The sequence below is a fragment of the Nicotiana sylvestris genome, chromosome 8 (assembly GCF_000393655.2).
Source record: "Nicotiana sylvestris chromosome 8, ASM39365v2, whole genome shotgun sequence".
In the NCBI taxonomy this organism is placed as follows: domain Eukaryota; kingdom Viridiplantae; phylum Streptophyta; class Magnoliopsida; order Solanales; family Solanaceae; genus Nicotiana; species Nicotiana sylvestris.
The window spans coordinates 203,159,865-203,181,651 of record NC_091064.1 but is presented as its reverse complement, the minus strand read 5'-3'; the positions used below and the strand labels follow the sequence as shown (position 1 = coordinate 203,181,651).

At 35.6% G+C, this 21,787-nt stretch overlaps 4 protein-coding genes, 1 non-coding gene and 1 pseudogene across 6 annotated transcripts; 3 read left to right on the top strand and 3 right to left on the bottom strand.

Annotated features, from left to right (window-relative positions):
• Positions 1–979: 979 nt before the first annotated feature.
• LOC104229299 (zinc finger protein ZAT9) lies at positions 980–2,433 on the bottom strand. Its single transcript, XM_009781916.2, has one exon. The coding sequence runs from the start codon at positions 2,386–2,388 to the stop codon at positions 1,075–1,077; it is 1,314 nt and encodes a 437-aa protein (XP_009780218.1). The 5' UTR covers positions 2,389–2,433; the 3' UTR covers positions 980–1,074.
• Positions 2,434–6,525: 4,092 nt separating this feature from the next.
• LOC138876258 (uncharacterized) lies at positions 6,526–7,587 on the top strand. The gene has a single exon (XM_070155166.1). The coding sequence runs from the start codon at positions 6,526–6,528 to the stop codon at positions 7,585–7,587; it is 1,062 nt and encodes a 353-aa protein (XP_070011267.1).
• A 633-nt stretch (positions 7,588–8,220) lies between these two features.
• LOC138876257 (uncharacterized) lies at positions 8,221–9,711 on the top strand. Its single transcript, XM_070155165.1, has 3 exons — positions 8,221–8,673; positions 8,815–8,876; positions 9,021–9,711. Exons 1-3 carry the CDS (start codon positions 8,221–8,223, stop codon positions 9,709–9,711), a joined length of 1,206 nt encoding a protein of 401 aa, XP_070011266.1.
• A 1,142-nt stretch (positions 9,712–10,853) lies between these two features.
• Positions 10,854–14,130, bottom strand: LOC104229300 (WAT1-related protein At5g47470-like). 2 transcript variants are annotated; one of them, XM_009781918.2, is made up of 8 exons: positions 13,424–14,129; positions 13,266–13,331; positions 13,048–13,164; positions 12,528–12,759; positions 12,211–12,372; positions 11,722–11,873; positions 11,327–11,427; positions 10,854–11,041 (listed from the first exon to the last, which is right to left on the bottom strand). In XM_009781918.2, exons 1-8 carry the CDS (start codon positions 13,621–13,623, stop codon positions 11,034–11,036), a joined length of 1,038 nt encoding a protein of 345 aa, XP_009780220.1. In that variant the 5' UTR covers positions 13,624–14,129; the 3' UTR covers positions 10,854–11,033. The 2 variants fall into 2 exon arrangements, with proteins under 2 accessions (XP_009780220.1, XP_009780219.1); XM_009781917.2 differs by lacking the exon at positions 10,854–11,041 and having other exon boundaries at positions 11,101–11,427; positions 13,424–14,130.
• LOC138876594 (U6 spliceosomal RNA) lies at positions 12,394–12,487 on the bottom strand (annotated as a pseudogene).
• TRNAK-UUU (transfer RNA lysine (anticodon UUU)) lies at positions 12,807–12,878 on the top strand. The gene has a single exon. It is a non-coding gene; the product is annotated as a tRNA-Lys (tRNA).
• Positions 14,131–21,787: the final 7,657 nt, after the last annotated feature.

Below are 21,787 nucleotides of genomic sequence, written 5' to 3'. Positions count from 1 at the left end.
CAAAACGGCCAGCCGGATCGTTACACTAAACTTTTCCAATTTCAACATCCGTCGACATAACTTCATTGCCTCCAATTAAATTTCCGTGTTTACTTACACCAACTAAATACACATAAATCTATATTAGCACAGCTTGTAGTATAAAATATGTAATTACTTAATTTTGAAAAGTAAAGTACGAATTTTTTGAGAGAGAAATTAAAGTTACTTCATTTTTGCTTCTTCTAGAAGCCTTGTGAACACCCAATAAATTAAGGAACAAAAAGGAAAAAGAAAAAAAAATATGTGAACTTATTCTGATTATGTCAAATAGACAGTCCATTTACTAGATATAAAAGAGCTTCAAGGCTTTATTTAAGACATGGGAATAGCTTAAAGAGTAGGGAGCTCTTGTAGGATCCATTGACTAGCTAGAAAATGTAAAGAAAATTATTATTTGGAATTTTGGGTCATTATTTCCTGCTTTTTGTGTTCATTATTTCTAACGTAACATTCATCTAGTATATTTCCTCTCTTATGATGCTTGTAAAAATTTAGCAAGCCTAGGTAATCAAAGTGTCCTATGCAACACTAACTATAAAAGTCATGTACTGCATGTTCTTTAACCTTTAATATATATATTTCCTGTTTGCTCAAAAACAAATAGTATGTTATGAAAAATGTAACATCACATTTGACATCGTTAACACCCAGAAAATAAAATAAAAAAGAGGAAGAGTCACTAAGACAAGAAAGCTAACGATTCAACCTTCATGCAGGCGAGTTGCAGCCTGAAATTCGTTGTGGACAGATTTTTTTTTTTTTAATTTAGCTCAATCAAAAGAATACTACTTAAGCCGATCATTAATGACTAACAAGCGCATGTGGTGCAGGACACAGGAGCATGGGGGATAAATTCAGTTGCAAGATCGTGAATCAATAATATTATAAAAGATGTATAGGGTATTATTATTAGTGTAAATATTTTAAACATTTTGGGACATCCCACAGGAAAAAATTGTCTATAAATTGGGACTGAGTGTATAATATATTAACTATTTTGTGGCTTACAAAACAATGACTATTATACTAACCTTAGAGGGTTGCTACTATATCTGGGGTTGGACCAATTCCAACTTGTAACCAAGAAGATCCTCCATCCAAATTCACATCTTTAAGGTTACTCAACTTTGCTTCCTTAGCCTTATAATTTTCTTCCCTACTCAAATCTTCTGTTGAAACTTTGGACTTCTGATTTAGACTCAGATTTAGATTATTAGTATCAACTTCTTGGTCTGTCCATAGCTGGAGATAGCTTCTTGGGCCTTCATGTTCAAATGGATTGTGTAATTGCTGCCCAACTTCAGCAGCATTGCCTAGTTGTGCTGGGAAATTTAGGTCTAGTGGTTGATCAGAGTTGGTAAACATTGGCTTGTTGAATAGTTGTTCTTGGTTGTGATATTGGATTTCTTGAAAAGTTGGTATGAATGTAGTCTCTGGCAAACTTGATGTTAGCCAGTGACATCTTTTGTGTCCGCCCAAGGCTTGTCCAGATGAAAAAACTCGATGACAAATCGAGCATTGATGAACCCTTGATCTCTTTCTTGAAAACGAGCCCGATGATGATGGAAAGTGGGATTGAAAAGAGTTAGATTCTTGATGTAAAATTAAATCAGTAGGAGAGATTGAGTCTTCATCGATATCAGTATCATTATTGTTGTTGTTATTATTGTCGTCAAGTTTAGCAGCATAACATCCTTTAACTTTCTTGTGACTCGCTCTATGTCCTCCCAAAGCTTGGTGGGAATTAAAGATTTTCATACATGCTTTACATTGGAATAACCCTTTTTCAACTTCTTTAGCCTTGTTTTTGACCTCCTTGTTGTTATCGGACAAATCATAAGATTTGTTCGACAACATGACCAAACAATTCGCTAGATCTTCATCTTCATCTTCTCTCAAATCACATTGATCCTTATCATGACCATAGTACTCCGATTTTGCATTATATGATAGAACATTTCTTTCAACATCTGATGATCCAGGCGATGACATTGGTGATAAAGTTAAAGTTTCATCTGTGACATATTTCCCACGATCATTAGGAGGCCACATCGAGGACTTTCTATCACGATCTTCACTAGCTCGATTACCAAATAATCGATTAGAATTAGCACGAAGATTATACGAATGTTTTTGTCCCTCTTGTTTATTATCCCTTCTAAAGTTGTTGTTGATCATAAATCTTTGTTCACTAATGTCTTCCCCATAGTTTCTATTAGTATCCCCTACTCCATGAGATCTCATGTGCCCACCAAGAGCTCCAGCAGAACTAAACCCCCTTTTACATACTCTACAATAATGTACAACACTTGATATTGTTTCATTTTTCTTACTATTGTCCACCATTTTCACTCTCTAAAAAGTAATAAAAGAAAATTTTAAAGAATGAAAAGTTTACTATGGGAGTATGTTTTGTAGTATAGTTGAAGATAGGGTTGGTATATATAAAGAATTAGATAGTGACAGTAGTGAAGGTTGTGGTGTATAAGTAAATGGATTATTGTAGCAAATTAAAGTGAGGGAAGTCCTAGTTTTTAGTTGAAGTTAGTTGATTGTGGATGAGAGGAAGAGAGAGTTTGTTATGAGTAAAGGGAGGGGAGTGAAAATGAGTGTATGACAAGTGGAAGGTTCAGTTTATGTGGTTGGCAGACTATTTCTAACTCTCGTGGTTATAGCAATGTTTTTCATCAGTCAAATCTACTGACACAAAATCGTATATATTGTACGTAATGTTGTACTAAGAAATTTGTAAAGGTTGGTGGACTACTTTACTTGTGACTTCTATCTAAATACTGTACTTATAGTCTAACAGAAAATAATTAAACAAAGTAAACACATGCACGTACAGTAAGTGGCATTATTAGTTTTACGAATATAGTAGACTTAAGACACTAGTTTCTATTTCTTTGTTGATTAAATTCTCATCGCATGCTCTTTAATTCTGTGTCCTTTACAAGGGCTCTTATAATTTCTCTATCAACCTCTTATTGGGGAGAGGTGATCAGGCAAGACATGATATGGCTTCAGATTTTCGAGAACATGGTTGATAGGAAGCTATGGAGGTCGAGTATTATGGTTGTAGGGTAGGGTCGTAACTATGTGAGGCTAGTCTTATAAAACTTTTGTCTTAGACTGCTAATGGTTAATATTGTGTTCTCATTCCTCTTGTCGTTTTGTAGTGTCGGGTCTATTTATAGGTTATTGCTATTGTTTTCATCTATTTTCTGGTTTTATGATGTTGTTATTATTCCTTTAGTTCCTGTTGATGGTACTGATATATTATCTATTTTCGTCTTCTTGAGCTGACGGTCTTTCGGAAACAACCTTTCTACTCCCTCGAGGTAGAAGTGAGATCTACGTACACACTACCCTCTTCAGACCCCACTAATAAAATTTAACTGAGTCGTTGTTATTATTGTCTTCTTAAATAGTTAAGCCACCTAAGGATGCAACAGAATTTAACTTCGTAGGACTAGGAGGTAACTGAATACTAGATGGTTATACTGAAAATATCCACTTGAGTAGGAGATCTAAACCTTAGCTTCAATAACAATAATAACATACTCAGTGTATTCCTACAAGTAGAGTTTGGGAAGGGTAGAGTATACATAGACCTTGCTCCTGCCTTTAAAAGGCAGAGAGGTTATTTCATTTCAATGATATAATCTAACTTAGATGTGTACAAAGAAAATCGATAAACAGCACCAAACTAATAATCCGAGTCAAACTGGAAAAAAAAATCCGATTATGGTTTGGTTTGGTATTGGAAAAAAAATTCCGGCCATAACTGGTTTGATTTGTTTTAACTAAAAAAAGTCAAATCGAAACCAAACCAGCCCGATATTATATTTATACAATTTTTAAATATAATTTTAAGTATATATATATTGTAATATAATTTATAAATATTTCTTAAACTTGTTCACAATTTTATCTTTAAACGTATTTTTTAAGGGAATTTTTACATTTCTATACACTATATGAAATTATATTACCCTCTCTACTCAAGTTTTACTATAATTACATTTTATATACCCAATTACCATTTATGTACATTTTAAGGGAATTAATGATAATAATTAGTGTCTTAAAATCACTCTAACGTATCTTCCACTCCCCTCACCCCCCGTTTCTCTCTCCATATCCCACCCCCTTCCCCAATGTATCTTGCACAAGAGAGCAGCAATTCTACCATTGACAACCATTAAAAAGCTTTGAAGCTTTGAATTCGAATTTGGATTTTCAAAAAATATCATTTGTTTGAATTAGATGTTGTTGCAAAGAATTGAGAATTTTCTCTACATCTCTCCCTATCTCTCAATCCCTAATTTCAGTAATGTAAAGCAAAGGAAAATAGAGCAGCAATTCCACCATTGACGCCATTAAAAAACTTTGAAGCTTTGAATTCGAATTTGGGTTTTCAAAAATCATTATTTGTTTGGATTGGGTGTTGTTGCAAACAATTGGGAATATGATTTGGAGTTTATATCTCAATTTTGAGGGGTTTTGGTGAAGATTAGACTTGGTTTTGGCTGAATTTCAGATTGAAATTCGAAGAAGAAGACGACGTGATATACATTATATTTACGAAATTGTAGTAAAATTGTAAAAAAATTATAGAAAATTTATATTCTGTTGTTTATATATTTTTCTTTTATTTATTTAACTATTATATGAAAGTTTAGCAACATTATATAAAAATTATATTTAAGTTGTATGATATTGTAGTTGTATATAATTGAGTAGAAATAATGTATGAAAATTGTAGATAAGTTGTATAATATATAATTAGTTGTATGAAATTTGTTTTTACTATGTATAAATCAGATACCAAATATACAAAAGACATATTGTATAAAATTTATATTTAAGTTGTATGTTATTGTAGTTGTATTTAACTAGGTAGAAATAATGTGTGAAAGTTGTAGATAAATTGTATAATATATAATTAGTTGTATGAAATTTGTTTTTACTATGTATAAATCAGATATATAATATAGAAAAGACGTATTGTATAAAATTTGTATAAAATTTGCATTCAAGTTGTATGTTATTGTAGTTGTATTTAACTGGATATCTTTAAAAACTTGCATAGAAACACTTTTCCCTTAGGAAAAACTTCTACTGTACAAATTGATTGGATCACCAAAATTCGGATTTTCACCAAAATTTAGAGAAGTAAACACACAAAGAAGTCTAGGCGATTCAATACATATAGTATATTTACATTAAAGACAGTGAAATTTGGACATAAGTTTAAAATAGTTGAACTAGAGACACTAAACTTGGCAGTACAAACTGTTTCACCATTATTTTTATACCAAGTATGTCTTCTTCTTATGTTCCTCATCATGTCTTTCTCCACCACCAAACTTCCTCTTCATATTTCATTGTAATTCGTTGTTCAGTATATCAAAATTAGGCAGAAAATAGCTGAAGTTAATTAAAAGCTTCTATATATCGTCGTCAACACAATACAACCAAGAGATTAGGGGATACAATAGTCTAATAACCTGTTTGACTGAACTTTTCAAATCTTATAAGCACTTTGTTATTTAAAAAAAAGTACTTTTTCTTAAAATTGAACTGTTTAGCCAAACTTTTGGAAGAAAAAAAATGTTTTTGAGGAGAAGTAGAAGTAGTTTTGGAGAAGCAGAAAAAAATAGTTTTTTTCCAAAACCACTTTTGAGAAATGCTTTTTAAATTAATTAGTCAAACACAAATTGCTTCTCTACAAAAATACTTTTGAAAAAAATATTTTTGAGAAAAAGTACTTCTCAAAATAAGCGTATAGCTTGGCCAAATATGCTGTAAAGAGATACGGAAAAGTGGACCTTGCTTTAGAACCAATGATGTTATATTTGGAAGAAGACTAGAAATGCATCGAAAGAAGAAGTGCAACAGTCGAAGCAGAGCAGAGTGACTAAAATTTAAATATGGTGTAAACTATGAGTATATTTTAATTGAAGACACTAATAATGGATTTTAAAAGCCTTTTAAGGTGGAATGTATATATTTTGTAAATAAAACTTGTGTAGGTAGGGTAATTTACTAAATATGAACATTTAGGGTAATAAAGTTTCCAATAGTGTATAGGAATGAAAAAATTTCTTTTTTAAGTTTGGACTTAACATTCAATGGTCCAATTAATTTTATAGCCCATAAAGGCAGTAAGCACCCAGAGGGTGTAATACTGGAGGATACAAATATTGAAACTAATAATGGTTTTACACCATTGGCTGAACACACTCTTCAACAGATGATACAAGCAGTTTTGGTTGTGGTGGAAAAGGGACAATGTAGTAAGAGTAGGGTGGTGAAAGAACCTTATCTCTGAGTTAGATCTAAACGATAATAGTTACATGGAATGTTAGGGGGCTGAATAAGTTGTATAAGTAAAAGGAGTTGAGGAGATTAATAACGAAGGAAAGCTTGACAATTCTAGCTATTATTGAACAGAGAGTTAAGAAACAAAACACTGCAATGATTATCAATAAAATTGTTCCAGGATGGAATTGGTATGACAATACTTGTCTTAATAGTAAAGGAAGAATTTGGCTAGTTTGGAATCCAAGGGTGTTGATGTTACAGTCTTCTTTACAATGTATTCATTGTTGTGTTAGAGATCCTGCTAAAAATATGAAGTTCAAATTTACTGCAGTTTATGGACTTCACACTGTAGATGATAGAAAAGGATTGTGGGATGATTTGAAATCACTTGAAACTGGCATTCAAGATCCCTGGCTAGTTATGGGGAATTTTAATGCAGTACTCAAACTGGAAGATAGGAAAAATGGCAGCCAAATTCAAGATGGGGAAGTAAGGGATTTTGAAAATTTCCTAAATAGCACGAGCTTAGCTGAAATGAAATATATGGGGAGGAATTATACATGGACCAATAATCATGTATATAGCAAGATCGATAGGGCACTTGTTAATCACGTGTGGTTATCATTGTGGCCCCATCTAGAGGTTGTTGTGAGGGATCCATACTTCTCAAATCATGCCCTATTGTGTATTACTTTGACAGAACAACAGAATAAGTGTGTTGGGCCTTTTAAATTCCTAAACTACTTAGCAGATCATCATGAGTTCTTGCAAATTGTTGAGAGGACATGGAACACACCTGTACAAGGTATCCCCATGGAGAGATTATGGTTAAAATTGAAGATGATGAAGCAACAAATGAAGATGTTGAATGCAACAGATTTCTCCAAAGTTGATGTGAGAGTGCAGATAGCTAGGCAACAACTAACTGAATTACAGGAGCAAATGAGAGACAGTTTACCAGCACATGAGTTGTACATCAAGGAAAAAGAGCTTAAGGAAAATCTAGAGAAATGGATATTGGTTGAAGAAAGCATATTGAGGCAGAAATCTAGAGTACAATGGTTAAAACTAGGAGACACAAATTTTGCTTACTTTCATGCTAATATAAAAAATATAATAACTCGGAATAAGATCAGAAGCTTAGTATCAGACATGGGTGAGATGATACAGTCCGAAAAAGGTATTGAAGATGAAATTTTAGGTTTCTATAAGTAATTGTTGGGTGTCAATGCCACACAGTTGCCCCCCATCCATCCTAGCATAATGGCAGAAGGCCCTATACTAAATAGAGAATAACAAATCCAACTTATTGAACCTATTACAAAGGAGGAGATCTGTCAAGCTTTGAAGAGTATCTCTGACTTAAAGGCCCCAGGTTGTGATGGGTTCAATGCATGCTTCTTTAAAAAAAGCTTGGTCCATCATTGGTGATGAATTTTCCGATGCGATCCAGCAGTTCTTTAGCTCAACAAAAATGTTCAAAGCTATCAATTGCACCATTGTCACATTGATACCAAAGGTACAACTCCCCTCTTCAATTAAGGAATTCAGGCCTATTTCCTGTTGTACTATGCTCTATAAGTTGATATCAAAAGTAATTACAAGGAGGCTACAAAAAGTAATGGACACCTTGGTTGATACAAGCCAAGCAGCTTTTGTTCCTGGGAGGGTGATAACTGATAACATCTTACTGAGTCATGAATTAGTAAAGGGGTATGGTAGAAAAGGAATCTCTCCTAGATGCATGCTAAGAATTGATATGCAGAAAGCCTATGACTCAGTTGAGTGGGTTTTCTAGAGCAAATTCTAGTTAGTCCAAATTTTCCGGATATTTTTGTAAAATGGATTATGGGGTGTGTTAGAACTATTTCTTATTCTGTACTCATTAATGGGAAGCCTACTAAACCGTTTGAGGCTAGGGAGGGATTGAGGCAAGGAGATATCCTTTTTCCTTTCTTATTTGTCATGGCAATGGAATATCTCAGTAGGCTACTCAAGCAATTAGGAAAACTGTCTGATTTCAATTTTCATCCTAAATGTGCTAAAATGAATCTGATCCAGTTGGGGTTTGCAGATGATTTACTCTTATTTTGTAGAGGGGATGTTATGTCTGTTCATATGCTATTTGATAGGTTTCAAAGTTTTGCTAAGGCCTCTGTTTTGGTTGCAAATTTGAGCAATACCTCTGTTTACTGTGGAGGTGTTATACATGAGGTCCAAAATGAAATCCATAATCTCTTGGGATTTAGCAAAGGGGAACTCCATATTAGATACTTAGGGATCCTTCTAAGCACCAAGAGAGTATCTGGTGTTCAATGCCAACCTCTTTTGGATAAAATATTGGGAAGGATTAAATCCTAGACTACTAGATTCTTATCCTATGCTGGTAGATCCCAATTGATAAAGTCAGTGTTGTTCTCTATACAAATCTTCTGGGCGCAGATTTTCATCTTGACTAAGAAAGTTGTTAAAGTCATTGAAGCTACTTGTAGAAATTTCCTTTGGTCTGGTGGTACTGAGTTGTCAAAAAAGCGTTGTTAGCTTGGGATAGGTTCTGTTATCCAAGGTCGGCAGGTGGTTTAAATATTCTAGACATTGCAGTTTGGAATAAAAACGGCAATTAGTAAACTGTTGTTGAATATTTGTAGGAAAAAAGATAAACTTTGGGTGAAGTGGATTCATTGCTACTATGGGAGACACAAAAATATGTTTGAAGATGTCCCGAAGCAAGCATCTTGGATTGTTCAGAAGATTTTGAAAGCCACAAAATACTTTAATGAAGCAGGCTATATATTGAATGAGGTACAGAGCATGGAGAAGTTCTCTACAAAGCAATTTTACTTGAAGTTAAGAGGTACATTCCAGAAAGTAGCATGGAGGAAGCTTGTGTGTAACAACCAAGGTCTACCCAAATGGATTTTCATATTGAGATTGGCTGCACTTAGGAGATTATATACAAGAGATAGATTATTCAAGTGGGGTGTGACTCAAGATCAATTTTGTCCCTTATGTGAGCAAGATCATGAAAGCTTTTCCCATTTGTTCTTTACTTGTGAGACCACTGCACAACTCTGGAAGAAGATGCTCAACTGGATAGGTGTCACTAGAAATCCAATGGCCTGGGAAGATGAACTACAGTGGGCAATACAAGATGCTAGTGGGAGCACTCCAAGAGCTGAGGTATACAGAATGCTACTAGCGGTTGTTGTTTACCATGTGTGGATGGAAAGAAATTATAGAGTGTTTCAAGGCAAACAACAGAGTATTGAGGTACTGGCTAGACTGATAGTTCAGGAAATCCACTTTAGATGTTCAATGAAGGTGAAGATTGCAAAGTGACGGGAGAACTTAAATTACTTCCCAGCCTAATTACTTTTGTTATTGAGATGATCTTTTTGCTATTTAGTTTCTAAGCTTAGACTGAAGGTTGGGACTTGATGTCCAATATAAAGTGTTTGTATTTTGTACATAACTCCAATTTTGGTAATAAAAATCTAACTAATTACCAAAAAAAAAGGTAGTGAGTCAAATAAAGCTCAATGTTAATAAAGGAAATTCAATTCATCACTAGGAATGACAATAGTGTTAGATATCTATTTTTTTTTGTTTTACATTGGTTTATAATGAAAATGTATAACCTAATTTATCTTTTTCTTTAGTGCTTAGTTCTATAATTAATAAATTATCTAAGGGTGTCAAATGAGTTGATTAGACAAAATCTAGACGAGTTAAAATCAATGAATAGGTTAGATCATAATTCGTCCATACTTAATTTGGATCAAGATAGGCCGATCCATTTTATGTTTGATACGTATTTCTATTGGTAAATATGGACTACATAGGTTATTCGAAGAGGGATTTTCATAAAGCACTATAGTTTAGTGCTTAATTATCATTCGTAGCTACAATTTGCCTAATTATCATTTGTAGTTAATCAATTTTGATACATCAACACATACAGTCGCGCTGGATAAAGTCATGGTAAATTATATGCGTTCGATCAATTTTGATGGGCTAACTTAAGTTAGGCGCAATTGACCGTCAATGGAATATATATATATGCCCAACATAGTTCCGGGGCAAGTGCACAAACAACCATTTTTAGGGTTGTTATTTAGAAATTAGCCAGTATTTATTTTGACCTTAAAACTTGAACTAAAAATCTTAATTTCAGGTCAATTCAGGACATTTGGGTCCCGAAATATTGAACTGAAAAATTAAAATTCAGGACACACTAGCTAATTCATAAATATCAACCCATTAGAGCAGCTACGTGGTGTCATTTCTACTATATTTCCATAGGCTAAATTTGACACCACCTATATCATAATCTAAACGAGAAAAAACAATCCTAGTATTGAAGCAATATGATTTAGTATGTATTTCTGCCATAAGAGAGCTAAAGGCACTAGGTGCTTGGGAATTCTCAAACCACAAATTCAAAAGGAAGAACAAAAATGTATTACTACATGATTGTGAACTTATGGTCATTAATTCAATCCCCTTTTCCAGAGGTTATATTATATATATAATTTTAAGTTTGTACAAAAAAGATCATTTGCATATGAAGTCTAAATCTTAAATCTTAACTCTTTCTGCTTCCAAAAGTGAATGAAAACAAAACGCCAGAAATACAGCAACATGTTGATTCCCATATTCCATCATGCTACTGCAAAAATAAAACACATTACTAGGATTGTAACTTGCAAATTTTTTTTAATCGTCTTTCTTTTTCTTTTCTTTTTTTTTCTATTTTGATTTTTATATATTTTGAGCTCCAAGTCTAGATTAATGAGTACATATTATCTATTTATACTACTATAAATTACAACTTACAAGCTCGCTCTTTGTCTAAGTTGGTTTCTAATTATATGTACAAACTAATTAATCTACAAAATACAAGGAGAATAGGAATAAATTTAATGTAAAAGAGGCTTCTCCACATCGTACTCACTTTCTGAAGAGTTGATATCATCATTATTAAGAAATCCTTCTTTCCTTTTTGCCCATAGCACGAAATACAGACCCGTAAACATCAAAAACATACCAGCAAGGCTGCAAAAAAAAAAAATTATAACATTTAAAAGATAATTACATATAATCGTCTATTAAAAAAAAAAGTGAGATTAATAGCCTCGAAAATAGTAAAAGGCATCCCGCTGCACTAAGCTCTCGCTATGCGCAGGATTCAAGGTAGGGCCGGACCACAAGGATTTATTGTACGTAGTCTTACCCTGCATACCTCTGACCTTCTGGTCACATTGCAATAACTTTACTAGTTACGCCAAGGCTGAAGGAAAATAGTGTATAAATTAAATCCAAGTGAAAATAGATAAGGTGTTTAATTACCTTCCCATAGTAATTGTGTCACTCAAGGTGACAGCAGAAAGAACCACAGTTAACACAGTGCCAACAGGACTAAATACAGAAACCAAAACTGGCCCTCTTTTCTTCATTGCCCAATTATTGAAGCTTACACATGCTCCACTAACAATACCTGCCTATGATCATAACCACAAACAGTAGACAAAACTCAAAAAATTGAAACTTTAAAAGAATTTTCCATTGCTAATAAGCTCTTTCGGTCCACTTTTATTGATTTTTAGTATTTTTTTGTGATCCACAATATTTAATTTTCCAGATATCAAGAAGGAATTAATTTCTTTAGCCAAAGTTGTCATCGAAGTAAAGAGTCTTAGAGTATTTATTATTTTTTCAGTTAACAAATTAAGGTTCCATTATCAATTAATGCTAAAAGGTGAATTCTTTAATATAAGTGAAAACAGCCAAAAAATCAATTAAAGTGCACCGGAGAGATTAAGTGATTTGATGAATTACCAATAAGGAGTAGCCAATCAAGTCGCGGATATTTAATAGGGGCAATCCAATCTCCAAACTCCCTTGTTGTATCAATTGTATAATTCCAGTCAATACCATTCCTATAAGTGAAGTTATAGCACATAAGGAAATTGGTGCTGGAAAATCTCCTAGGGTTGCTGCCTGCAAGTTAAATATTTGATCAAAACTCGGTACTATGTATCGACTTATATGTATCATTCTAGTGTAGTTATCTTCTCTGTATCGTTTTAATTTTATCAAATGCCCCTGACGGGACATAGTAAAGTTGGTACGATTAGTTAATACTAGACTTGTACCTGCAAGACGATATTGCTTGATAACACGACGATAGCTGCCATGAGATACATTGAACCTTTGATTTTTTCTGGATCAAAAAAGTTTTCTTTGTGATCAGGAGGTGAAGAAGGCATCTCTTTAGGATTTGAGCTACTTTGCATTAGGCTCATAAGTATAGCCCCTGTAACACACAATAATGTTCCTGCTATTTTAGCTCTGCTGTATTTGCATCTTAACTCCACTTTCTCTAATCTGCATATCACATACTTAGATATCAGAACACACACAAAGTTGTACAAGCCGTCTTAGCTCAGTGGTAGAGCGCGTGGCTTTTAACCACGTGGTCGTGGGTTCGATCCCCACAGACGGCGTATAATGAAGCTATAGGATATGTCTTTTTACTAGGTCTGCGTACACACTACGCTCCCCAAATCCCAGCTTCTTTCTTTATTCTATTTCATATATATTTTGTTATACTACTATTTCCAAGAGAAAAATCATCTCTCAAAGAGAAAAAAACGAAATTGGAAGGTATAATACCCAAAAGCCCAAGCAATGAGAAAGATAAGTCCTGGGGCAAGGTTTGGCATGGCTGTTGCCATTGCAGGTGAAGTAAGTTTGATTCCCTTCATGAACAAAGATTGGAACAATGTAACCCTGCCAAATAAGCAAAAAATTTAAAGAAGTATTTAATATTTAGCCATACTAAAACTTTGAAATAATCTAAATTACTAGCTCATAAAATCATCTTTACTTACCCTCCAAATGAAATTAAAAAAAGTTGAACCAATAACTTCAAACTCATGCCCCTAGGCCATTGACTCCTGCAAGATCAACATGCAAACATATATATAAGAAACTTCCAATAAATTAAATAATCAATGAACAATAGAAATATTAAGAGAAAGAAAATTACCTTTCAAACATAAAGGAAAATGGAGAAAGGATGAGAAATGTGGCCAAGGAAGACAAAATTATGAGAGATGAAGGCTTGAAACCTAACATCATAAGATAACTAGAAACTACTGAATTTCCTGCATACATAAATTGTACCCCTATCAACCCTCCTATTATTGCAAAATCCTCAATAATTTCCCTCTTTCTATTTCCCGTCATATTTAATTTTCTCTTCTAGCAATAAAAAGAATCAAAAGAAATCCGCTCCCTCGGGCTTAATTTGTCATTCTTTATTGCTCTATCTATTCTCCCTCAGTCGTAATTTGTCCCTTTTAATGCCTCTACCTATTCTCCCGGAGGCTTAATTTGTCCTTCTTTATTCCGCTACCTATTCATTCATGCATGCAAAAGAGATCCATTTTTTTTTCTTCTCCAAATATTTTTCCAAACTCAATCAAATTCTCTTGAAAGCTATTATTTTCCTTTCAGCTACCATTCAACGGATGCACAACGATTCTTTCCTTCCTATTTATCTATCTACCTGTCAAATTCTTGTCATAAATATAAGTGATTTCCCTATATAGGGAACTTTGTATTTGACAATTAAAAAGTAATGTCTACTTTTTAATCCTATTTTCTGCAGATTCTTTTTGCACAGAAATTCTCTGGCTATTGATTATTTAAAAGGGACGTATCATTTATTATCTGTTTGGGGAAGAAAACTATAGTATAGAAATTTAGTGTAAAGCTAAGCTCCTTTTGTAGGTGCGCCCGGTTTTTCTTCAACTATTTCTGGAGGAAATTTGTTCTCCTTACCCTTCTAATTTTAATACTTTAGCTATATTTAGTATCATTTTTTTAAAATTTAGAATTACTTTAAAATTTAAGTAAAGCCAAAAAAAGATTTCTCTTGAGTAATTATTAGCGACACAATAGTCTATCTACTGTAGCTCTCCTTTTTTCGATTTAGAATATTTATATAGTGGATTTAAGCCTAATAAGAAGAATTAAAAAAAAGGTGGAATTGGACGGAATTTTGTATCTAATTAAATGTAAACGACAATTCAAATATTTAATTAGGATGGGCGTGCAATCATAACAAGATTAGACATGATCAGATATGACCACACAGATCGGGTGCCTAACAGCTTGCTTGGATGGTTGTAACATATTGTATTATATCGTATTATTATTTTAAATATGATGTTTGATTTGATTGTTACTTAAATTTTATTATATCGTATTGTTAAATTCGTCGTTACGTAACGACGAAATGTGTCACGTTATATAACGATCAATTTGGTATGATCGCATCGTTACCTTGTCTTTTTCGCTCATTTCACCCTTCATTATTATTAAATAATTTTATCTTACCATTTACACTACTTTTTTTGTATAATAATTTTACCACATATCATATATTTTTTTTATGATATTGCAAGTCTATTCTTCATATTGCTGATGTATGATATCATGAAACGATAGCAAACAATACAATCTATACGATACGTTACATAATGAAATAGTATGTAACAAGCATCCAAACATGTTGTAAATAGCACACATAGAAGATAAGAGAAATTAGGTCACTTATAGCATGTTTGGCCAAGCTTCTCAAGAGGAAAAAAGTGTTTTTTTTCTCAAAAGCACTTTTTTTTCCTAATTTGAGGTGTTTGGCCAAGCTTATTTGGGAAAAAAAGTGCTTTTGGGAAGAAGCAGAAGCAGTTTCAGAGAAGCAGAAAAAGTAGCTTCTTTCCAAAAGCAGAAGCAGAAGCAGTTTTGGCTTTTCTTCTTACCTAAAATACCCTTAACAAAATATAGTATATACCAAAATAACCCTTAAACCTAATACTTAGGATATTAATTTATAAATATTTCTTCTTATTTTTAGGAAAACTTTCTAATATATAGTGACTTTAGGGGTGAATGCTTTTATATTTGTTGAAGGAATTTTAATAGATTTAACTTATATTAAAATAATTAAGTACTTTTTAATTTTATTTTCATATTTTACATTAAAAAAATGAATTTTTTTAATTATTGCATGTAATAACAAAATATTGATATTATTTATTTACTTATAATATTAATTATTAAGTAAATCTATTCATGTCTTTATTCGTAATTTGACACTTAAAAGCATTTTCTAAAAAGCTTGGCCAAACACAAATTATTTCTCAAAAGTGCTTTTCAGACTGATTAGCCAAACACAAATTGTTTCTCTCCAAAAGTACTTTTTTCAAAAGCACTTTTAAAAAAAGCACTTCTAAAAATAAGCTGATTTCTCCAGTTTGGCCAAACATGCTATTAAGATGCTTAAAAGGGACGACGCAAACCTAAAATCAGATTGCAATGCTAGTTAAAGGAATAAATTGTCATTTTAATCAACAAATATCCAACTTTCTTCTTTTTATTTTTAAATTTTTTTCTCATTTGTGATTTGTTGTAGGATGAATATTGGAGGCAGCGTCTTTTCAGCCTTACAAATGTTAAAGATCAAATTGAATGAACCGCAGAAAATACTTCATTGAAATCTTATTTTCCTTAAATTCTGGTAAAGACATGATTTGAGACTTTGCGTGACCAATATTTAGTCTACCAAAACCACGTTTCTGCCAATATTAACGGTAATTGAATTTGTATGACTTGTCATTTAAATCTCAAACGTTAAATTCTCGTTTAACATATTGAAGTCATAAATATTTTACTCCCTGTGACCCAAGATTTTTTCACTTTAAGCATTCCCCAGTCTTTTTCTTATAGTTACTATTATTATGGAACGAAATACAATTAAAGATGGATCTAGCATTTAAATTTGATGAGCAGACTTTTAAAGGTTCTTAGGACTAAACTTTCTATAATCTAATATTTTTCTCCGAGGAGCTGCTTCCATTATACAATTTGTAATTTTTTTTTCTTTCTTTCTTTGAGAATATTATTTTCATTAATAAATCTCTTCAGACATAAGTTTCTCTCTAATGGTCAATTGCAGAGGCGGACTATACTGGGAGAAGAGAGGCCACTGAACCCTGTTAACTTCGGTAAACATTTTGAATGTGTATATATGTTGAAAACGATCATATTTGGAACTTTCATAATCAAAAAGTCCGAAGGGGGCACTAGACTAGGTGAGCAGTTTGCTAACGTGCACCCGCTACTTCCAAATCCTGGGTCCCTCTCTGGTCAATTGAACCCTCTAGAAATAGAACTTCACCAAAATGTAATTTATGGATTAATTAGGACCTCTTGCTTTGAGAATAAGAACAGCTAAGAGTAAAATTCAAGAAACGTAACCAATTATATAGCAGATTGTCACGTCCTTAGTTGTTAACTAAGTACACGTGCAGCACTTGACAACTCGCTCACGATCTTGCATAACTTGCTCACGTTCTTGCTATGTCAAGTCAGTCTTACTACACTCAAGATCGCTAAGAGAATGGAAGGAAGAACACAAGAGAATTGTTAAAGGAAGCTTTGTATTAGAGAGAACTTGAATTGTTTGCTTGGTGAATTACAAATGAGTGGCCCCCTTTATATACTAGTCTCCTAGGGGCTTGTATGTAAATATTAATTATTATACAAGTCCTTGATATTTACAAGATAAGGGCTTTCTCTAGAATTCTCAACAAGCCTAGAAGATTCCAAGGACTTTCTTAGCAAATCCATAAGGATCTAGGTTCTTACGAAGGAAATGTCCATACCTCTCCAGAATCTTCTCACAAATGCTAGCCTTCTTCTTATATAAGCCTCCACATGGCATTAATATATTCTAAGTGGCGCCTATGTGGCATGATGACATGGAGGGTCATCACACTCTCCCCTACCCAATATTGTGACGACCGCGGCGCAATGCTGCTGCATAAACTCTCGGATCTTATCTTTAAATTGACACAAGTCTTCATATCGTTCCCACGTGGCCTCCTCCGGTGATTGCCCTTTCCAATGGATGAGGAATATAGCGGTGGCTTTTTGCCCTTGTTTTCGCCTGGCCTGGTAATCTATGATAGCCTCAATCTCCCGATCATGCGAGGCGGTGATAGTCATTGGCGCTCAACTTGATTGGCCCTTACTCGGATCATCCTTATCTTCATGATATGGCTTAAGCATGCTGGCATGGAAGACAGGGTAGATCTTAAGATATGATGGCATGTCAAGCTTGTATGAGATCTTGCCTACCTTGGTGACGATCTTAAATGGCCCCTCATACTTGTGAATCAGATTCTGATGCATGCCCCGTAGTGCCTTGAACTATCTTGGGTTAAACTTCACCATGACCATGTCCCCAACTCTATAGTATGTAGGATGCCACTTACGGCCCGCAAACTTCTACATCTTCTTAGCTGCCTTATCCAAGTAGGACTTAGTAGTGTCGAGCTGCTCCTCCCATCCTTTGGCGATATGATAAGCCCCCAAACTCTTTCCCTCGAACGCAGCTGGTAATGAATGTGGAGTTTGTGGTTGTTGGCCTGTGGCTAGCTCAAATGGTGTCCGCCTAGTGAACTCACTCCGCTGCAAGTTATAAGAGAATTGGGCGATGTCTAGGAGCTTTGCCCAATCTTTCTGATGCGCGCTTACATAATGCCTCAAGTAGCATTCTAGTAAGGCATTGACTCGTTTCGTTTATCCATCCGTATGTGGGTGGAAACTAGTAGAAAAGTGCAGTTCCATGCCAAATATGTCGAACAACTCTCTCCAAAAGTTCCCAGTGAAACGGGGGTCTCGATCACTGATGATATGTCTTGGTAAACCCCAATACTTTACCACGTTCTTAAAGAATATCTTGGCGGCTTCCTTAGCTGTGCAACCCGGTGAGGCGGGCATGAAGGTGGAATATTTGGAAAATCTGTCTACGACTACCATAATAGTACCATAACCGTCAGACTTCGGTAGGCAAGTGATAAATTCCATAGTCACGCTCTCCCATGGATGCTCTGCAACTAGTAGTAGCTCCAAAAGTCCTCCGGGTTGTTGTTGTTCAACCTTGTCCTATTGACAGATAAGACAAGTCTGCGCATAGCACTCTATGTCATCTCGCATGCGTAGCCAATAGTAGACTGACTCAACCAAGGCCCTAGTGCGACGTTGACCTGGATGACCAGCCCACATTGTGTCATTACTCTCCCTTATGATCTATCATCTAATGTCTCCAAACTTAGGAACGTAGACCCGCCGACCTGTGGTAAGTTGTAGGCCGTTATCCAAAACCATCTCGTCTTGCCTTTGTTAGCCAACTCGATAAGTTGTCTAGATGCTGGATCATGCTTCATGCCTTCTTTTATAGCCTCCCGAATGTCCCATCTCGCTGAAGTGATTGCAGCAAGCTCGGCTTTCTGGCTCAAGGCATCGGCTACAACATTACCTTTTCCCGGCTTATACTCCAGCGCATAATCAAACTCGGCTAAGAAATCCTGCCACCTAGCCTGCTTTGGTGTGATCTTCTTATGTGTCTGAAAGTATCTAGTAGCCACATTATCAGTCATGACCACGAACCTCGACCTGAGCAGATAATGTCTCCATGTACGAAGGCAATGCACAATAGCAGTCATTTCCTTATCTTGCACCGTGTAATGTCGCTTCATCTCATTTAACATGCGGCTCTCAAATGCTATGGGATGTTTATCCTGCATCAGGAAACCCCCAATGGCGAAGTCTGAGGCATCTGTATGCACCTCAAATATCTTGGCAAAGTCAGGTAATGCCAAGACTGGCTCCTTTGTTACAGCTGCCTTAAGGCATTCAAACGCCTTTTGACAATGCTCCGTCCAAATCCATGGCTTATTCTTATTTAGCAACTTAGTCAATGGTGCGGCCTTTGCTGAGTATCCACTGATGAACCGACGATAGTAGTTAACAAGGCCAAGGAAGGATCTCAACTCAGTTACCTCGACATAGTTACGTATATATATATCCTCAAGATCGCTAAGAGAATGGAAGAATAGTCAAGATTAGGCATACTCTTCCATACCTAGATTGTTTCTAAGTACACGTGTGACACTTGATAACTAAGTACACGTGAAGCACTTGACAACTCGTCCATACCTAGATTGTATATATATATCCTCTGCGGCACTGTCTCTTGAAAATTCTTGTCTTCATCTAGACTTGCAATGGTTGCCACAAACGTTGGCTCCCCCTTCTTGATCCCCTTGACAACCTGCATAGCTGAGAGTTGTGCTTTGATCTATCCATATGGCATAGTTACTGTAGGTACCATGCAAGCTCCTTCTCGCTCCATAACCAAGAGACGTTGGAGGTAGGGGTCGATCAAAGTATGACAATGTCTAAAGAACTCTTGCCCCAGTATGATGTCAAAGATATCCATAGCGGTTACGGTAAAGTTTGTCATACCTTTCCAAGTTCCCAATTTGAGACCAACTCCATTAGCTACCCCACGAGCATTCTTTATCTCGGCATTCACAGTCTTGACGCGAGAGTTGGTTGGAGCAAGCTTTAATTCTAGTCTCTTTGCGGTAGCCTCAGTCACGAAATTATGAGTTGCTATAGTATCTACCATTGCACGAGCGGGCTTGTTGTTGATGGTGAGATCCACGTATTGATTGCCATTCTCGGTAGGTTGGATAGCTTGCTTCGTGACAGCACCACATAATTCGATCATACCCAACTGTGCGGTTCCCGGACTCTCTCCTTGTGGCTGCTCTTTCCGCTCGCGTACCATGGCACTGAGGCTTTTGAGGTCAGGACTATTCCTGAAGCCATGTGGCCCTCCACATATATAGCATCCCTTCTTCTCGACCTACGCCTTCTTCTCGGTATAGCCCTAACGGCCACTCGACTTTTTGAAATCTTTATTCTTGGAGTATTGTTATTGTATCTCCTTGACTTTGCCACGGTCTCCCCCACCTTTGACATTGTTAACCTTTGACTCCTTGCCATTGCCTTTGTCGTGCTTGTCATGCCTGAAATCTATCAATGATTCGGCCTCCACTATGGCTTGGTCTATATTAGTGACTTGTCGGCGTTGCAACTCCTGCTTAGCCCAATTTTGCAACTCATCCATAAAGTGGAACAATAAGTCATCATTGGTCAGGTTGGGATTTGAAGCATAAGGGTAGTGAACTCCTTGACATAGTTATGTATGCTCCCTGTTTGCTTCAATTCCCTAAGCTTGTGCCTTGCCTCGTACAAGACATTGTTTGGAAAGAAAGTATGATGACCCGCCATGTCATCATGCCACATAGGCACCATTTGGTATATATTAATACCATGTGGAAGCTTACATAAGAAGAAGGCTAGCATTTTTGAGAAGATTTTAGAGAGTTATGGACATTTACTTAGGAAGAACCTAGATCCTTATGGATTTGCTAAGAAAGTCCTTGTAATCTTCTAAACTTGTAGAGAATTCTAGAAAAAGCCATTATCTTGTAAATATCAAGGACTTGTATAATAATTAATATTTACACACTAGCCCCTAGGAGACTAGTAATATACACACTAGCCCCTAGGAGACTAGTATATAAAGGGGGCCACTCATTTGTAATTCACCTAGCAAACAATTCAAGTTATCTCTAATACAAAGCTTCCTTTAACAATTCTCTTGTGTTCTTTCTTCCATTCTCATAGCGATCTTGAGTGTAGTAAGGCTGACTTGACATAGCAAGAACGTGAGCAAGTTGTGCAAGATCGTGAGTGAGTTGTCAAGTGTCGCACATGTACTTAGTTAACCACTAAGGACATGACAACGTGGTATCAGAGCGAAGGATTTAACTATGGGAATGGCGAACAATAGAGAAATTAACGCTGCCAACACCCAAGCCAACGTCATCCAGGATACTGCTGGCAAGAGCGATCGTAGAAAAAAGATGAATGCCACCAACAAGAGCCAGGAGGTGTCACCTGAGGTTGTGTCAAATGAAGGACTTACATCCCAAGAACCATCTGCCACTGAGGCAGGTGAGGATGAAGTGGAGGTCCTTCTAGAGGATGTCTCGCTCGGTAAAGAGTGGGTGATGAAGATGAATGCGGGGATGGACGCCGTGGAGATCTTTGGCCAACACTTGGGAAAGGTGAAAGGCACCTTAACGTTCTTGAGGGGCACACTCTTAAAGAGATTGAGAGTATCCGAAATGACTTGGAGGGACGTACACAGACTGAGATGGAACTAAGGCAAACCATCACTGCCGTAGAGTGTAGACTCATGGAGGCTTTGAGTACTATCGATGCTATGAAGGCAAAGATAGAGTCACTTGAGGAGCATGTCAATGCTAGCGTGACCGAGGTAGCCAGCAATGTTGTGGTGATGAGGGATGCCAAGATCGAGGCTCCCAAACCCTCGGCGTTCAAAGGTGTTCGTGATGCACAATAAGTGGAAAACTTCCTTTGTCACTTAGAGAACTACATCAGGCATGGCAAATTGAGGGACGAA

Coding starts and splice junctions, on each gene's coding strand:
- LOC104229299 (XM_009781916.2), bottom strand. CDS start 2,388: ATGGTGGACAATAGTAAGAAAAATGAAACAATATCAAGTGTTGTACAT.
- LOC138876258 (XM_070155166.1), top strand. CDS start 6,526: ATGATTATCAATAAAATTGTTCCAGGATGGAATTGGTATGACAATACT.
- LOC138876257 (XM_070155165.1), top strand. CDS start 8,221: ATGGGGTGTGTTAGAACTATTTCTTATTCTGTACTCATTAATGGGAAG. Junction 8,674..8,814: donor TCCTTCTAAGCACCAAGAGA/GTATCTGGTGTT, acceptor TTCTGGGCGCAG/ATTTTCATCTTGACTAAGAA. Junction 8,877..9,020: donor ACTTGTAGAAATTTCCTTTG/GTCTGGTGGTAC, acceptor GAATATTTGTAG/GAAAAAAGATAAACTTTGGG.
- LOC104229300 (XM_009781917.2), bottom strand. CDS start 13,623: ATGACGGGAAATAGAAAGAGGGAAATTATTGAGGATTTTGCAATAATA. Junction 13,332..13,423: donor TTTTCCTTTATGTTTGAAAG/GTAATTTTCTTT, acceptor TTGATCTTGCAG/GAGTCAATGGCCTAGGGGCA. Junction 12,373..12,527: donor CAAGCAATATCGTCTTGCAG/GTACAAGTCTAG, acceptor TTTAACTTGCAG/GCAGCAACCCTAGGAGATTT.